This window comes from Dromiciops gliroides, chromosome 2 (assembly GCF_019393635.1).
Source record: "Dromiciops gliroides isolate mDroGli1 chromosome 2, mDroGli1.pri, whole genome shotgun sequence".
Lineage (NCBI taxonomy): Eukaryota > Metazoa > Chordata > Mammalia > Microbiotheria > Microbiotheriidae > Dromiciops > Dromiciops gliroides.
Genome location: NC_057862.1, coordinates 386161241 through 386179398, shown reverse-complemented (window position 1 = coordinate 386179398; position 18158 = coordinate 386161241). Strand labels below are relative to the sequence as shown.

Sequence of the window (18158 nt, the reverse complement as noted above, 5' to 3'; positions counted from 1 at the left end):
TAACCCTTCCCAGCACCATGATGGCCACAACCATCAAGATTAGTGTAACTGGTGGCAGCTAGGTGGCGCAGTGGATAGAGCACCAGCCCTGGATTTAGGAGTACCTGGGTTCAAATGCAGCCCCAGACATTTGACACTTACTAGCTGTGTGACCCTGGGCAAGTCACTTAACCCTAATTGCCTCACAAAAAAAAAAAAAAGATTAGTGTAACCACATTTTTATTTATAGAGCAAAAATGTCAATATCTCTTAAACCTAAGTGCATACACAGGAAAAGGGTCCAAAGGGATTATGGATACAAGCTCTTAATCGTTTTCACTGAACGGCTCCACCAGCCCTTCCACTGCTCAGCTTTGTTTAGCTGCATATCCTTTTCTTCCTTAATCTTGTCCAGATCCAACTGTAGTTCCTCCAGATACTTCTGGGGATCAAAGCAGAGGAAAGAGCCCGTGTTAGAAAACTGCCAGATTCCCTTACTTGTCTGTTTCTCCTCTCCTATTCTAGCCTGCTTGCTTCCCTAGCCCAGCAGGCAGCAAGCATAAGGCACCTGAGGAAACCCCATCCCCACCCAGTCTTCCTCCCAGTGTTCCTTTCTCTTTCCTTCTCCCAGAGGGACATTGGAGTTCCATCTCCACCCCTTCAGGAGGCAGCTCTACGCCAACCCTTAGGTCCTCTCCCTTCTTCCCAGTGTTGGTGGGTCTGGCCCCTTATGGCTGAGTAAACCTAACTGCTTAGATATATAGGGATTTAACAACTACAGTTATCCCTTTCACATCATGACTTTCTCCATTTTGGCTTTAATGTCGGCATAAGAAATTAAATGGGACTTTTGGGGGAGTTTTTCAGAAGCTGCAGATGATACAAGAAGGCTGGCAGATCGACACAGAACCTATGACCAAATACTTAACCCAAATTTTATAATAAGGTATTATAAACACCCCATAAAAGAAAAAGAAAAGAAAATTCAGACTTCTTCTCTGGCATGAAGGAGGAGGCAAAAAGAGGTCAACAGATAAACTGAGGCTTGAGTCCTTATCAATAGTACCTAAAAGGGTTAACAGAGAAACTAAGGTTTGTGTTCTTATGGTAACCAAGAGGGTTCAGTCCCTATTGACCCTTACCATCAACAGAGACTGTAACCAGGGACCATCAACAATGTCTTTTTTTGGTCGGGGCAATGAAGGTTAAGTGACTTGCCCAGGGTCACACAGCTAGTACGTGTCAAGTGTCTGAGACCGCATTTGAACTCAGGTCCTCCTGAATTCAGGGCTGGTTCTTTATCTACTGTGCCACCTAGCTGCCCCCCATTAACCATTAATAGCCATTAATATTCCTAGATGACAGAACACCTAGAAACCACATCTTAAGTAAAGAGATGATCATAAACACAGAGACCCTCTGGGTCTGACAAGTTTAAGCATGTCTTTAGGAACATCAGCAGAAAGGACCAAATGTGTCCTTAGATTCACCTTATGATGCATAAACCCCCAAAAACATACCTCCAGGGAAAAAGGTACCCACCTCGTGTGTTGTCTTAGGACCCCAGGAAGTCCAAATTAGGATAAGGCCTCCCATGAACCTCCCACAAGGAGGAGATTAAAATAATGAGGAGATAACCTACTTTTTCTCACTATAGATATAACCATTCTTCTCCCTATTCGAGACGCCTATCTCCATGGTGATCTCCCTGTTGTCAACAGTCTTTCAATAAAACTTGGGAAACTGAGTCACTGAGTCTTGTAATTCTTTGGGATGCCTCATGATCAATCTGATCAATTAAACCCACACCCCATATCAAAGGGAGGACCAAAAAAAATGTACACAGATTTTCCAGGGCTGCACTGTACCACTAAACTCTGTGATGCGGCAAGGGTAACTGTACAATTCTTCTGGAAAGATGGAGGACCACAAGGCTTTCCAGTATGCCCTGCCACTATGTATTCCAGACCCCCAAGCATTGCCATCTGACTTAAAGATGGCACCCTAAGGACCCCTGGGCCTTGCTTACTTGTCCTGCCACTTGATCCTTAGGTGGTCTTCAGGACCAGCAAAACCCATTTTCTTTGCCTTGGCACCAAACTTTCCTATATGTGTTGCCTCTTCTAATTAGAATGTGAATAACCTAAGAGCAGGGACTGTTTTGTTTTTGTATCTCCAGTGTTTAGTTGATCCCACCATTCTTTTTCTTTTATTTATTTATCTAGTATTTACTGAGTATCTTTTGTCTTATCTAAGTTCCCTGTAGGTTTTTGCAAAATGCATGGAAGGGCACTCCCTTTGTCAGAAGAAATCTTTTTTTTCTTCTAGTTTAGGAGTCTGAGCTGTATGGTGGGAAAAGCCCTAGATTTAGAGTTAGGAGATGAAGTTTGGAGTCCTAGTTCTGCCACTTCCTAGGCAATGAGAATGTAACTTTCTGAGCCTCAGTTTCTGCATCTATAAAATGGGGGATAATATTTATTATTATCTTCCTCACGGGATTATTGTGTGAACTGAAAAATACCATGTACATGTATGTGGTTGGCTATCACTACCCTAAGGGCATAGATGAATAGTGAGAGGTAGTAGGAAGCCTGGACAGAGGGAAGTGAATCCCACTGGAATATTCGGGAGTTTGGTAAACTCCTTACTAGTACCTCACCTCTGCAGGATAGAATTTTCATCCTAGCACTGGGATGTTAATGGTTAGGGTTTGTCCCACTGCTCACCATAAATGGCAAGTAACATATAAATCTGCATTTTGGTTTTACACACACTAGAGTAGATAGCATTTGTGTCATTAGGCTCTCTTGACAACCTTTTATAGGATTATAGTTAATGAATGCTCAGGTTTTCCCTCCTTGTGCATTCACAATAAGACCAGTATTGGGAAGGGTGTTTTCAATTTACTCCTGAAAAATAAGTCAAGGGAGGGAAATCCGGTCTCTGGTTTCAACTAGGATAATAGCAGCTTACATCTGCATATTGTCTTAAGGGTCACAAAGCACTTGACATGCATTATCTGAGCCGATCCTTAACAAGAACCCTGTGAAGCAGAGAGTGCAGGTTGCATTATATTTCTTTTCCAGACGAGGAGGCTGAAACTTTATCCTCATTCTCCCTTACTCTATGCAGGCAACCAGTTGCCAGATCTTGTAGTCTCCACTTCTACAAGATCTCTTGCATCTGTTCCTTGGCTCACCTTAGTTCAGTACCTTATCACTTTTTGCCTAGACTATTGCAAAAGCCTCCTAATTAGTCTCCCTACCCTCTCCAGTGAATTCTCCACCCAGTTGCCAAAGTGATCTTCTCAAAGCTCAGCTCTGTCATTCATTACTTTATATATTCTAGGGGCTCCCTATCGCCTTTAGGACCAAATATGAATTCCCAGACAGAGCTGCTCCAAAAAGTTGATATGTGATTTATACTGTATAGCCAGATTTCTGTGATATGCAGAGGGATAGGGATGGGGTTTCGATCTGTAATTTCACTGGCATAGGCAATGCCTAGGTTGAGGGAACTCTTTCCCAAGACAAAATAGCCTTTTCTGCAGCTTAAAATTTTAGAGAGTTCTCATCTAGCTTAGAGGTGTTAAACTCATAGCCAGCAAGCTGCCAACAAAATTCCGAGTGAGGCAGGAACCTGATTAAAATATAATTTAGGTGGCACAGTGGATAAAGCACCGGCCCTGGATTCAGGAGAACCTGAGTTCAAATCTGGCCTCAGTCACTTGACACTTTGACACTTACTAGCTGTGTGACCCTGGGCAAGTCACTTAACCCTCATTGCCCCGCAAAAAAACAAAACTCTATCTCTCTCTCTCTATCTATATATATACATATATACATATATATACACACACACATACATACATATATATAATTTAGGAAATGTTTAATAAAAAATGCAACACAGTCTGTCCTTATTATTCCCTAGTGGTCAGTCCTCTTCAAATTATGTTCTATTTGCTTCTCTGTTTACAAGTTATCATTCTTAATCTCTTTACATATTATCACCTCAAGCCCCTCCTCCAAATCCCTCAGTGCTTGATTGTTTGTTGAATTGAATTAAATTTCAGTTTCCCTTTCAAACAAATGCCCTTTTCCCCACACTCACCAAATAGACAGCATCCCTAGCTTCCACCACTGCCTGGTGGCCCAGAGTGTTTTTGATGGTTATTATCGGAGGTGTTGCTCTGATGTGAATTTTGTTGTTGATGGTGAATGGTGTAGGGGCGATTCCTGGCCACTTCCTGGGAACATGAATACATTTAAAATACAGAGATGACCTCTATTTCTAATTTCTCATCAGTGACATCTAAAGATACAAATCTAATGTCTTTTTAAAAATTATCATAAAAGTATTTTATTATTTTCCAGTAACATGTAAATAGAGTTTTCAACATTTATTTTCATAGGATTTTTAGTTCCAAATTTTTCTCCCTCCCTCTCTTCCCTCTCCCCCTTCCCAAGAGAGAAAGCAATCTGATATAGGTGATATATGTAAAGTCACATTAAACATATTTCTGCATTAGTCATGTTGTGAAAGAAGAATCAGAACAAAAGGGAAAAACCTCAAAAAAGAAAAAAACAAACAAAACAAGTAGAAACAGTATGGTTCAATCTGTACCCAGATTCAATAGTTCTTTTTTTCTGGATGTGGAGATCATTTTCCATCATGAGTGCTTTGAAATTGTCTGGGATCACTGTATTGCTGAGAAGACTTAAATCTATCACAGTTGATCATCACACAATGTTGTTGATACTGTATACAATGTTCTGGTTCTGCTCATCTCATTCAGCATCAGTTCATGTAAGTCTTTCTAGGTTTTTCTGAAATCTGCCTGCTTATCGTTTCTTACAGCACAATATTATTCCATTACATTCATATACGACAATTTGTTCAGCCATTCCCCAATTGATGGGCATTCCCTCAATTTCCAATTATTTGCCACCACAAAAAGAGCTGCAATAAATATTTTTTGTACATGTGGTTCCTTTTCCCTTTTTTATGATGTCTTTGGGATATAGACCTAATAGTGGCATTACTGGGTCAAAAGGTATGCACAGTCCCATAGCCCTTTGGGCATAGTTCCAAATTGCTCTCCAGAATGGTTGCATCAGTTCACAACTCCAACAATGCATTAGTGTTCCAATTTCTCCACAACTTCTCCAACATTTATTATTTTCCCTTTTTGTCATATTATCCAATCTGATAGGTGTGAGGTGGTACCTCAGAGTTATTTTAATTTGCATTTCTCTAATCAACAGTAAGTTAGAGCATTTTTTCATATGGTAAGAGCTTTGATTTCTTCATCTGAAAACTGCCTGTTCATATCTTTTGACCATTTCTCAATTGGGGAATGACTTATATTCTTATAAATTTGCTTTAGTTCCCTATATCTTTTAGAAATGAGTCCTTTATCAGAAATATTGACTGTAAAAATTGTTTCCCAGCTTTCTGCTTCCCTTCTAATTTCGGCTGCATTGCTTCTGTTTGTACAAAACCTTTTTAATTTAATGTAATAAAAATCATCCATTTTGCATTTTGTAATATTCTCTATCTCTTGTTTAAACCTAATGTCTTTTGCAGTCACCATTTGTTTGCCCCTTTTAAAAAAGCTTATCATCAATTGGTTAATCCTTTTTAGAAAACAATTTGGAATAAGAAATGTTACTGGGGCGGCTAGGTGGAGCAGTGGATAGAGCACCAGCCCTGGAGTCAGGAGTACTTGGGTTCAAATCCAGCCTCAGACACTTAACACTTACTAGCTGTGTGACCCTGGGCAAGTCACTTAACCCCAATTGCCTCACTAAAAAAAAAAAAAATGTTACTATCCTTTGACCCAGAGATCATACTACAAAGATGATAGTCCAAGGAGGTTATTGACAACAAGAAAAAAAAAAGGCGTCATTTCTGTATTCCTAGAAGCATAATTTGTAACAAAATACTGGAAATAAAATACATGCCTAATGATTGAGAAAGAGTTGAATCAATTATTGTAGATTAATGTAATGTAATATTGTGGGTCCATAAGATAAGTAAAGATAAATATGAAGAATTCAGAGAAATATGGGAGGACCTTTATGAAGTGATACCGAATGAAGAAAATGGAGTCAAAAGAACAAATATACACAATAATCACACCAAATAATGACAATGTGGAGTGTCAACAAAACTCTAATCAAATACAGTGGTCAATGTTAGAATTATATTGCCAAAGCTAATGGACACATCTGTTATTTTTGTTAATAATAAATAAATTTTTATGGAGTATATATATATATATATATATATATATATATATATATATTTTATTTCAACAAAATTTTATTTAATGCCTTCTGTATATACAGGACTATTCTCAGTACTGTGAAAAACACAAAGAATTAAAGGACTAAATCCCTTCCCTCAAAAAGCTTTGAGCTATGGCACAGCTAGGTCGAGCAGTGGATAAAGCACAGGCCCTGGACTCAGGAGGACCTGAGTTCAAATCCAGCTTCAGACACTTGACACTTACTAGCTGTGTGACCCTGGGCAAGTCACTTAACCCTCATTGCCTCACCAAAAAAAAAAAAATTCTGTTGTCTTCATCAATTGAGAGCTGTTGAGAATCCAACTGCCCATGAGCTATTACTTTTATATCTATATCTATATCTATATCTATATCTATATCTATATCTATATCTATATCTATATCTATATCTATATCTATATCTATATCTATATCTATATCTATATCTCTTAGAGCTATTACTAACATATATGGAGTCTTAAGGTTATCAAAATGTTCTTTTGGAGTATATATATATATTTTTATTGTTATTGCTGTTGTTGTTTTTGCGGGGCCCAGGGTCACACGGCCAGTAACTGTCAAGTGTCCCAGGCCGCTGAATCCAGAGCCAGTGCTTTATCTACTGCGCCACCTAGCTGCCCTTGAAGTATATTTTTAAAGGAATTTGTTTGGATGTTTGTGGAGATGAGGCTATTAATGTCAAAACAACCCCCCCAATAAGCAATAAATTAATAAACAAACAATGATGAAAAAAGAAAGAAGTTAATTACTATTCCTCAGAATTTTAGGAACAATGATTTAATTAGGCTAGTATCAGCAAGGCAACTGCCCAGGGAAAGGCCTGGGAAGCAGATGGAAGATTGTATCTTCTGACTCAGATGCCCCTCCCAATTATTTACAAAGTATAATCTGAACTCCTTAGCCTGATGGCCAAAGCCCTCTACAATCTTGCTCCAGTTTACCTTTCCTGCCTGACACAATTTGCAATGTGATTTCAGCATTCCAGACAGGCCAGTCTCTAGAAAGTTCTTAGCTAATTCTCACTTCCAGGTGATTGTTCATGCTGTGATTTGTAGCCACCTTATGACACCAAGAGTGTCATCCCTTTTCTTCTCCTAATCTTATTCATCCTGTAAGCCCTAGCTAAGGTCGAAGCACCTCTGCTTGGGTTGTTCTATTCAACATCATATTCGTTTTATCCAAAGGACCTACAGCTGTATTCCAGCTTTTGCTATGTGATGGGTCCATCATTTTTTTATGTCATCATACAAACATCCTTTATGATTCTTTCTCTAGCAAAAGTCTTCCTCTGTAATATCTCAGGCTACTCCTGGGCAAGCTCTAGTTTTTATTCTTCAGAAAACTGCCAGGATGACCTACTTCACAGTCATGTTGGTAGGATGTTGTTATTAAAAAGATGGACGTTACTGATTGGTGAATGGCTAAATGTGGCATTTTACTTGAAGGTAAAGGAATATTACTGTCCAATAAAAAATGAGGAATGTGAAGAATACGGAAGAACATGGAAAAACTTGGATGACCTGACATAAATGGAAAGAAGCAGTGGAATGATGACCATACCAAAGTGAAATGAAACACTCTGTGTGTGTGTGTGTGTGTGTGTGTGTGTGTGTGTGTGTGTGTGTGGAGATGAGGCTATTAATGTGTGTGTACCTCATGTACCTCCTTCTCTTCTCTGAGGAGGTTGTTGGTTGGTTAGATTTGCTGAACTGCCTCTATAAGGCAAGGGCTGGCAAACCACGACCAAAGGGTATACGGCTCATTTTTATATGGCCCACAAGTTAAGAATGTTTTGTTTTATTTTTACATTTTAAAATACAATAAAACTTTAAAAAATACAATAAAAATAATTAAAATGTTAAAAAAATTTTAAAGCTGCTCAGTCAGAGGAAAAAGAGGCAGGTGGGCTGTGGCTCTTGGGCAGACCCTTGTTATAAAAGATGGCTGGTGGAAGGTCAATAAGGGTGATTTCAGAAAGGATAGTATATTTTCTTTTTTCAATATAACGGGAATCTGGAGTATGTGCAGAATGCCTGGGATGTTGTCTCTCCCATTTGGAGAGGCACAGGAGCTTGTTTCTAGGAGAATCATGATGACACATAAAGGGGAGCACCTTGGGAAAGCTTTCAAGGGGGCAGCTAGGTGGCACAGTGGATAAAGCACTGGCCCTGGATTCAGGAGGACCTGAGTTCAAATGTGACCTCAGACACTTGACACTTACTAGCTGTGTGACTCTGGGCAAGTCACTTAACCTTCATTGCCTGCCCCCCCCCCCCCCCAAAAAAAAAGCTCTCAGCCTTTTGGCTGATCAGCTTTGGTCACTTTTTCTTCCTCATTAATTCCTGGAAGGAATTTCAATGCCTTTTCCCCCCCACAGAGTCCAATGAGAGATGAGACTACAAAGGGAAAGGTCCTGGAGGCTTCTTCCCCCTGAGGCTATATGACCCTTGGCCTCTGCTTTTTTTTCTTTCTTTTTTTTCTGTTCTACATGAAGGGAGTGTAGTTATTATAATCTTGTGAGTTCAAAAGGTCCAGAGGACACCTTGATATCCCAATATTTCAGAGCCCACAGTATTAGTGTCCCAAGGAACAAAGCGTAACTTCTAGGATTAACCCTTGGAACACAGGCCATTAGAATCTGAGACAAGGAGTCTTCTGTCAGTCAGGCTACGTTTGGGCATGAATTTGGTGGGATCAATGTTATGTAGGAACTAAGTGAAGTTGAGCCTCTTGCCCCTATCCAGTCTCCCTGTCTCACCACCCCCCCAACTCCACTGAGATGGTGTAGGGGAGTTTATGCCCTAGAAACATTAGGAAAAAATGTTTATACAGTTATCCCTTCCACATGCTACTTTCCTCATCGTGGTTTTGCTATATTGTGGGTCGGTATAAGAAATTAAATGGGAATGTGGGAGGAGTTTTGTGGAAGTCACAGACAACACATAAAGGCCAGCAAACGACACAGAAAAAGTTTAGGAACTCGGAAATGCATTATATATATATAATATTGTATAATAGCAACATATTTTATCTTTTAAGGTATAGATACTCCATAAAAGAAAAAGAAAAAATTCAGACTTTGTCTCTGAAATGAGGGGAAGGCCAAAAAATTTTACATGGATTTTCCAGGTCTTGGTGCTACTGTGCCCCTAACCCCCATGATGTAGAAGGGATAACCATACTTTGTTTTTGCTATATCTTTGAAGTAAATGTGCCTGCATCAAAGATGATGCTGTTCTCTTTGAGGAGAGCATAATTGTGATAGTTCAAAAGAAATGTGAAATGTGCAAATTTAGAGACATGTCTATTCCAAACGTTCATATGGACTATTTGTCCCGTACCTGTGCCTTTTGAGCTCATGCTGGTCTGATCAGCCACAGTCAGACACGCTGTACCCTGACCCCAAAACAGTGATGTCCTTTTGGACCCCTTCAAGAACAAAGGACAACAACCAGTCCTTTTGTAAAAGCTAGTTGATGTTAGGTAGTTAAATGGAACTTGGGTGTTAGCCACTGGCCCTCTAACAATGGAGAAGCACAACTGGTGGGGGCTCAAGTCAAAGACTAAATAGAAAAGAGATACCCCAATCCCTCAGGGTGGGCTAGAACTCTGAGGGGAAGGTATAGCCTTCTTAGCTCTGTGATAGAGAGGCTAAGTGTACTTCCTACAAAAGGATGAGCCTTGGTTTCAGTTACAAACTTGGGTTAATTAAAACTCCAATCCCCTAAAGGATATCTAGTTTCTTCTATTGTTCAACACTAAATTTAGTTGTAGGGATACTACAAAATTGATATACTGGTGGCCCTACAGCTTGTCCACGCAACTCCACATTTCCTGGAGGACAAGCATTCTTTTTTCACTTCTTAGCACATAGTAGGTGCTTAATAAGAGCTGGTAGAGTGATTACTTTATGGATTGTTAAGCCAAATTCTTCTGAGCAGTTATTTAGGAGGCTCTTAATGCAGTCAGCACAATGTCATCCGCAAATAGGAGCATCTGGAGAACTTTACCATCTATAGGGCATCACTCTTCTAAATTTGGAGTCTGTGCTAGACATGCATGACGGTAGCAATTCCCTTTGGTGAGCATACGCTTTCCCACTTTATAGCTTGGTCTGAGATCATTGAACAATATTCTATCAGTGTTGCTCTATCTTTTCAGCAAAGTTAGTATGATTCTGAAGTATGCCAAGGCAATGATTTATTGGGGGAAAGCCTTTCAGGTGGCGTTTTGTTCTAAGAAATTAAATCCATTCTTTTCAGTGTTAAGGACAGTGGGAGCTTGTATACTCTATATTTTTTAGTCCATTGTGTGGGTGTAAAGAAGTGGTTTGCTGTCCAATATTGTTTGAGAAAGCCTGCCTATTTCTTCTCAAAGGTTAATCGAGGCACTCAAAGATGATTCTGATAAAAAATATCAATTGGAAGGTACATGTACTTACAGAAAGCAAGTAAGTAAAGTGGTTCAAATCTGGGAGTTTTGTCTCTGGACATGTGAAAGGCAGAAACTGAAACAGAGGATTTGAGGCACAGGGCAACAGATTTACAGTTCACCATAGCCCCACCTGACCTTGATTGTCCTTGCCTTGGCTGTGTTTGTTTGCATGGTGAGACTCAGAGGACCTTGGACTGCTGAGTAATGCTGGGGTGCTAAGTAAAACCAGGGTGCGTCTTGTCTGAGATCTCAGTCAGTATGTGTAGGAGGTAAAACTTGAACCCATGTCTCCATGACTCCAAACCCTAACCATGTTACACCACCTTGCCTTTTCAGCACTCCCTTTTATGTAGCTGTGGTATTGTAATCAAACTGTTTCCATGGAGAAATGTTTCAAAAACTAGGTCAAATGATAAATAATAGCTAGTATTTCTCAAGGCTTGCAAAGCACTTTGCATATATTATCTCACTGGATCCTCACAGCAACCCCGTGAGCTAGGTGCTATTATTTCCTCCATTTTACAGATGAGAAAACTGAGGCCCAGAGAAGGAAAGTCATTTACCCTGTGGGCACATAGCTAGTAAATATCTGGGTGGATTTGAATTCCATTCTTTTAGCACACTATGCCCTATGCCCATCTCACTGCCCCTTAGATATTAAGAATAAATGTAGGAGGGGGGCAGCTAGGTGTCACAGTGGATAAAGCACCGGCCCTGGACTCAGGAGATCTGAGTTCAAATCCAGCTTCAGACACTTGACACTTACTAGCTGTGTGACCCTGGGCAAGTCACTTAACCCTCACTGTTCTGCAAAAAAAAAAAAAGAAGAAGAAGAAGAAATGTAAAAAACGATGAATTTTAGCATCATAGACTTAAGAGCTGGAAGGGACCTTAGAAGCCATTGCATCAAACATCCTCATTTTACAGATGAGGAAACTGAGGTTAGAAGCATTTAAGTGACTTGGCCGAGGTCCTACAGAGAGTCAGTGAGGGAGGGATGGGATTTGCAGAAAGGTTTTCTGGTTCTGAAGCCAACTCTCTTCAGACTAGCAGCAATGGAGACTTTGGAAGTTTGGGCAGCAAAGGCTTGCCCAGTATCCCCTGTCAGGCCAGGACAACCAAAGAACAGGATAACTAAGCACTGGTTCTCCTCTATTCACCTCAGACAGCATTCAGGTGAGAAACAAGGATTTTTTAAGGTGGCCAGATGGGGCACCCCTACCAACCCAGCTCAAGAGCTACAAAATGCTGGTGGAGCTAGAAGAGGAGAGAGAAGGGAAAGGGTCAGAAACAGCCATGGAGGCCAAACCTTTCCCACTGGGAGAAATTCGGCTTTTTGTTCCCTCTCCCCTTCTGACCATGTGCTGATGAGGTGTGGGCAAAAAGATGGATGAACAGATGCATAGCAATGGGTTGTTAGAGGGATTTTTAATTTTTCCTTTTTATTATTTGGGACTCAGGGACATTCCTCTCTCAACTTTTGATTCATTCAAAGTCTATCTTAATATTAACCTCACCTAAACTAAGGCTGTCCTATGGGATATAGAAATTAACTTAATACCTTTGGCTATTTCTTAGATCAAAGACCAAAGGAGCTTTTCAGGACTTTGCAATTGGCAGTGTCCTCTTCAGATAATGAAGGACCTCACCATTGTGGGTAACCCAATGGACAGATCCATGTTGGGTGTAAGTAAGCAGCAATCAAGCAAGAAAGTATATTATTGTATGCAAGAAATGACTTGGGGCCAGCTAGGTGGTGCAGTGAATAAAGCACCAGTCTTGGATTCAGGAGTACCTGAGTTCAAATTCAGCCTCAGACTTGACATTTACTAGCTGTGTGACTTTGGGCAAGTCACTTAATCCTCATTGCCCTGAAAAAAAAAAGAAAAGAAAAGAAAAGAAAGAAAAGAAAAGAAAAGAAAAGAAAAGAAAAGAAAAGAAAAGAAAAGAAGAGAAATTACCTAAAGGAATATTAAAAGGATTTGAAAGTTTGTTGGTGGATAGAGCACCAGCCCTGGATTCAGGAGGACCTGAGTTCAAATCCGTCCTCAGACACTTGACACTTACTACCATGGGCAAGTCACTTAACCGTCATTGCCTTGCAAAAAAAAAAGAAAAAAAAGTTTGTTACGGGGGGGGGGGGGTACTCCCATCACCAATGCAGTTCATCACTTTTTTCTACCTTAGCAATAACTACAATTTATAGAATGCATTAAGATGTTCAAAGTGTTTTGCATATATATATATTTTTTTTTTAATTTTATTTATTTTTTGCATAAATGGCTTTAGGGAATGAGGATGGGACCTGTGATTTCATTAATATTAGGAACTTGCAGGTGAAGAAGAGACTCTACCAATGGAAGAAGAGACTCTCTACCAATGCAAGTTGACACTCTCTCTGCAATTATAGCCTTAGAGAGCTGCCTAGAGATATGGGAGGTTAAGTGACTTGTCCACAGTCACACAGTTAGTATGTGTCAGAGCCAGGACTTGACACCATGCCTTCCTGGCCTTAAGGTCAGCTTTACATCCACTTGGCCATCCATGCAGCCACTGAAAACTTTAAAACATCATGCCAAGATTAGTTATCATTATTATAGGCAATTTTTATCATTAGATCTAAAAACTGAGTTTGAATCCTGCCTCAGATGCATACCAGTTTCGTGACCCTAGGTTTAGTTTCTCTTTGCTTCAGTTTGCTCATCTGTAAAACGGGGACAATACTGCCTCTTAGCGTGGCTGTGAGAATCAGATAAAATAATCCATGCAAAGCATTTTGTAAACTTTAAAGTACTATGTACATATTAGCTATGATTAGCTGCAAAGTGAGGATCATTATAGCACCATCTTCACAGAATAGCTATGAGGCTAAGATGAGATAATGTTTCTAAATAGTGTTTATAAAATAAACTATAAACACTATTTATAAACACTGTTTATAAAAATTTATAAAAGTTTTATAAAGTTTGTAAAAGTTTATAAACCTTAAAAGTTTACTTCTCAGTCTACCCAGTAAATCAGGAATTCTTAACCTAGAGTTCATGAACTTTGCTTTAAAAAGTATTTTTATAATTGTGTTTCAAAAGAAATGGTTTCCTTGGTAATCCCTATGTGTTTTATTTAGCACATGGTTCCTTGGTCCCCACTGCCTGAAAGCTGGGTAGTTTATATTTCACCCTATCCCCTGTACCCTTCTCCAGGAGCCTTATTAGTCTGAGGTATCTAGGCTCTCTGCCAATGGCTCTAGGCCCCATCAATACGATTCCCTTAAGAGTAGAAGAAGGGGCAGCTAGGTGGCACAGTGGATAGAGTACTGGCCTTGGATTCAGGAGAACCTGAGTTCAAATCCAGCCTCAGACACTTAACACTCACTAGCTGTGTGACCCTGGGCAAGTCACTCAACCCCAATTGCCTCACATAAAAAAAAAAAAAGTGTAGAAGAGGATCCCCTGTAGCCCACTCCCTTCCATTTAACCTCTTAACAGTCAGATTAGCTTTTACAAAGACATAGTTACTTCAAAAGTATAAAAACAGATATATAAACATACTCCACCCTAGGTGGGGCATAAACAATCCTTTCCTATACCACCTTAGTCTCAGAGGAGGGGAAGGGCATTAAGTTTATAACTTAGCTCTATTCCTCTATTCCTCTATTCCTTAACCCTAATTCCAAAGCCAAAGGTCTTCCAGGCACCGTTACTTCTTGGGCCTTCCCTGTTGGGCTGGTTTGGCTGCACTATCCTGCCTGCCATCCTAGCTCCAAGGAGTCCACGGCTTGAATTCCTGGGTACACCAGGGATTATCTCCCATATCTGAAACTGAGGACAAATAAAACAGTCCAGGCCCATTTCTTGGTGCCATGAAGTAAAAGGGAAAAGATCACTTTACTTCTCCATTTTATTTATGGTATCCTCAGGTGCTGTGAGTGAATCATATGTGATCTCACGCAGGTAATAGAGTGAGACTGTCCTGCTCTGGCAGTTTTTAAAGCCTGTTCCAGCTACGCAAGTCAATCAAAGGAAGCACTGGGGTTGGTGGGAAAACAGGATGCCTTTATGTTAGGAGATTTAGGTGAATTCCAAGCAAGCCTCTGTTATATATGCATTTTTCTTTTTGTTTTGTTTTGTATTTTGTTGTTTGACTTTTAGTTATTTATTTTGTTATTATTTTTAAAATAAGATTATATTTTCCCCCAGTTATATGTTAAAATAATTTTTAACATTTTGGTGTTTGTTTGGGTTTTTTTAAGTTTTGAGTTCCAAATTTCTATCCCTTTTCCTTCCCCTCTCCCGTCCCTGAGATGGTAATCAATCTGATATAGGTTATACATGTGCAATCATGTAAAAATTTGCATATTAGTAATTTTGTACAAGAAGACTTGAACAAAAAAAAACTGAAAGGAAAAAAAGAGAAAGAAAGTTAAAAATAGTATGCTTTAGTCTGTATTTAGACACTATCAGTTTTTCTCTGGAGGCAGAAATCATTTTTCATTATGAGTCCTTTGGGATTGTCTTGGATCATTGTATTGCCGAGAGTAGCTAAGTCATTCACAGTTCTTCATCACACAATGTTGCTGTTACTGTGTACAATGATCTCCTGATTCTGGTCACTTCACTTTGCATCAGTTCATGTCAAGTTTTTCCAGATTTTTCTGAAATCATCCTGCTTATCATTTCTTATACCACAGTAATATTCCATCACAATACTATATACAACCTGTTCATATGCACAGTTTTATAACCCTTCGGGCATAGTTCCAAATTGCTCTCCAGAATGGTTGAATCAGGGGTGCTAGGTGGTGCAGTGGATAGAGCACTGGCCCTGGATTCAGGAGGACCTGAGTTCAAATCCAGCCTCAGACACTTGACATTTACTAGTTGTGTGACCCTGGGCAAGTCACTTAACCCCAATTGCCTCACGCCCCCCCCCCAATTAGTCCTGTTTCCAGAATGGTTGAATCAGTTCACAACTCTATTAGTATCCCATCTTCCCCACATCCCCTCCAACATTTATCATTTTCCTTTTTTGTCCTATTAGCTGATATGATAGGTGTGAGCATTTAAAAATATTATTCTGAGAAGGGATTCATAAGTTTTGCCATACTGTCAGAAGGGTCCATGATATATATATATATATATATATATATATATATATATACACACACATATATGCATATATACATATATGTGTGTGTGTATATATACACAACACACATATATATACATACACACACACACATATGTATATACATATATATATATATATATATATATATATATATATAAAATTATCCCTTGCATATCATGGTTTTGATATCTCTCAGGTTGGCATAAGAAATTAAATGGGAATTTTGGGAGACTTTTGTGGAAGCCACAGATAATATATGAAGGCCAGCAGATGACATGGAAAAAGTGTAGAAATTTAGAAATGCCTAAACTATATGTATAATATTGTATAAAACCAAACTATTATTTTTCTTTTAATACCGTAAACATCCCATAAAAAAAATGAAAACATTCAGACTTCTTCTCTGGTACAAAGGGAAGGTCAAAAAATTTTAAATGGATTTTCCAGATCTCGGGGACATTGTCCTCCTAATCCTTGCAATGTGAGAGGAATTACTGTATGTATAGGTATAGGTATAGGTATAGGTATAGGTATAGGTATAGGTATAGGTATAGGTATAGGTATAGGTATAGGTGTAGATATATTCAAGCCTTGTTTTTCAGTTTTGTCCCAGTACCTTGCATATAGTACTTGATACACGTTTTTTTGAATTGAACCTTGGAAATCTTTCATCTTGATCAGTTTTTTGCTTTTTCAATTTGCAGATAAATTTATTGAATAAAAAGCATAATGTTCTCTTATATGTGTTTTATTATATGGTCTCAAAATTAAAATAAAATGTTTTTCTTGGTGTGGCTGACATTAGCCCTTTTTCTGGGAGAAAGATTATAAAATGTACATCTGGAATATTATGATGAACTCTACTCTGGGCACTAAATTTGAGAAAGAATATTACTAAGCTGGAGAACATCCAATGAAGGCCAAGCAACATGGTGAAAGGCCTTGACCCTATGTGGATTAGTTGAAGGAACTGGAAATGTTTAGCCTGGAGAAAAAGAAGACTCCAGGAAAAGAAGACTGTCATCCCATATATGGAGGCTTTTCAAGGGAAAGAGAGATTGGATTTGTTCTGTTTGGTGTCTGTCCCAGAGGGACAATGGTTAGAAATTGCCAAGAGATAAATTTAGGTTTGATGTCAGGAAAAACTTCCTGAAATTAAAGCTATACAAAATTGGAATAGCCTGCCTTGGAAGATAGCGAATTTTGTCACATTGAAAGTCTTCCAGAAAAGGTGAGGTGACCACAAGTTGTAGCTATTGTAAAGAAAATCCTTTTTTTCAATTATGGGTTGGATTCTGAGACTATTTCCAACTTTAAAAGGGTAGCCTCATTCTGTGAAATAATAGCCAAACTTGAGTATTTCAAAATTTAAATGTTAACACATTTCCTTTCTGTTTATAGAATTAAGCATTAGAATTTTGAGCTAGAAGGGAATCTGAAAATCATGTATTTTATTTCATTTTATACCTGAGGGAATTGAGGCCCAGATATAGTAAGTGACTAGGACAAGGTAATACAAGCAAAAAGTAGCAGAGCTAGAATTAGAAGCCAGATTCTCTGACTCCAGATCCATCCTTCTTTCCACTGATTGTTTGTGTAAATTGTTATGATCCCATATCACTTATTATTTAGAAGCTATGAGTCAGCACTGCAAAAAAGTGGAAACTTAAACATTGTTTTTATGTCATCGATAGTAGCAAAGTAATTAAGATTTTATTGTATTATTTTTAATCTGGAAACCAAATCCTGCTTCACTAACTTCAGTGAAACATTAATGACTTTTTTCTTCATTTACTGAAAGATTATCCAAATGCTTTTAGAGCATTTGCCCAGATTCTTGCCAAAAATAGACTCTGAGCTAGAGAAGTAAATGAGTAAAAACTATGTTTAATATTCTGTTTGAAATATATCTTGAATACTTAGAAATGGATTTTTCTTTTTTTTCAGTTTAATGTTTCAGTTATTGGTTTAGCCAGTAAATTCTGGCACCTGAAAAGGACCCTGGTTTATTTAACTACAAATAGCAAGCATGATTTGGTAGACTGAAAACATATAAACATATATGAAAACATATATGAAACATATAATTATATATATGTATATGTAGTAATATGATGCTATATATAGTAATATAATTGTTATTCCAAATGCTTTTTGTTATCTTCAGTCTGCTTAGTTTAACTGTGATATTTGGGGATTCTATTAAAAAGCTGAGGTATGTGACTAACATCTAGGATCTTTTAAACCTAATTTCTACAGTGTCACATCTTCTCTGGTTTGGTTATGGTCCCTGCCTGTAGGATTG

The 18158-nt window shown here is 38.7% G+C and overlaps 1 protein-coding gene across 1 annotated transcript in view; it reads right to left on the bottom strand.

Annotated features, from left to right (window-relative positions):
* Positions 1 to 289: 289 nt before the first annotated feature.
* Positions 290 to 18158, bottom strand: part of CCDC180 (coiled-coil domain containing 180) — a 122231-nt gene continuing 104362 nt past the window's right edge. Inside the window, exons 37-38 of the mRNA XM_043989531.1 lie at positions 4093 to 4228; positions 290 to 421 (exon numbers count right to left, since the gene is read on the bottom strand). Coding sequence (XP_043845466.1) covers positions 290 to 421; positions 4093 to 4228 — 268 coding nt within the window. The remainder of the gene's footprint in view (positions 422 to 4092; positions 4229 to 18158) is intronic.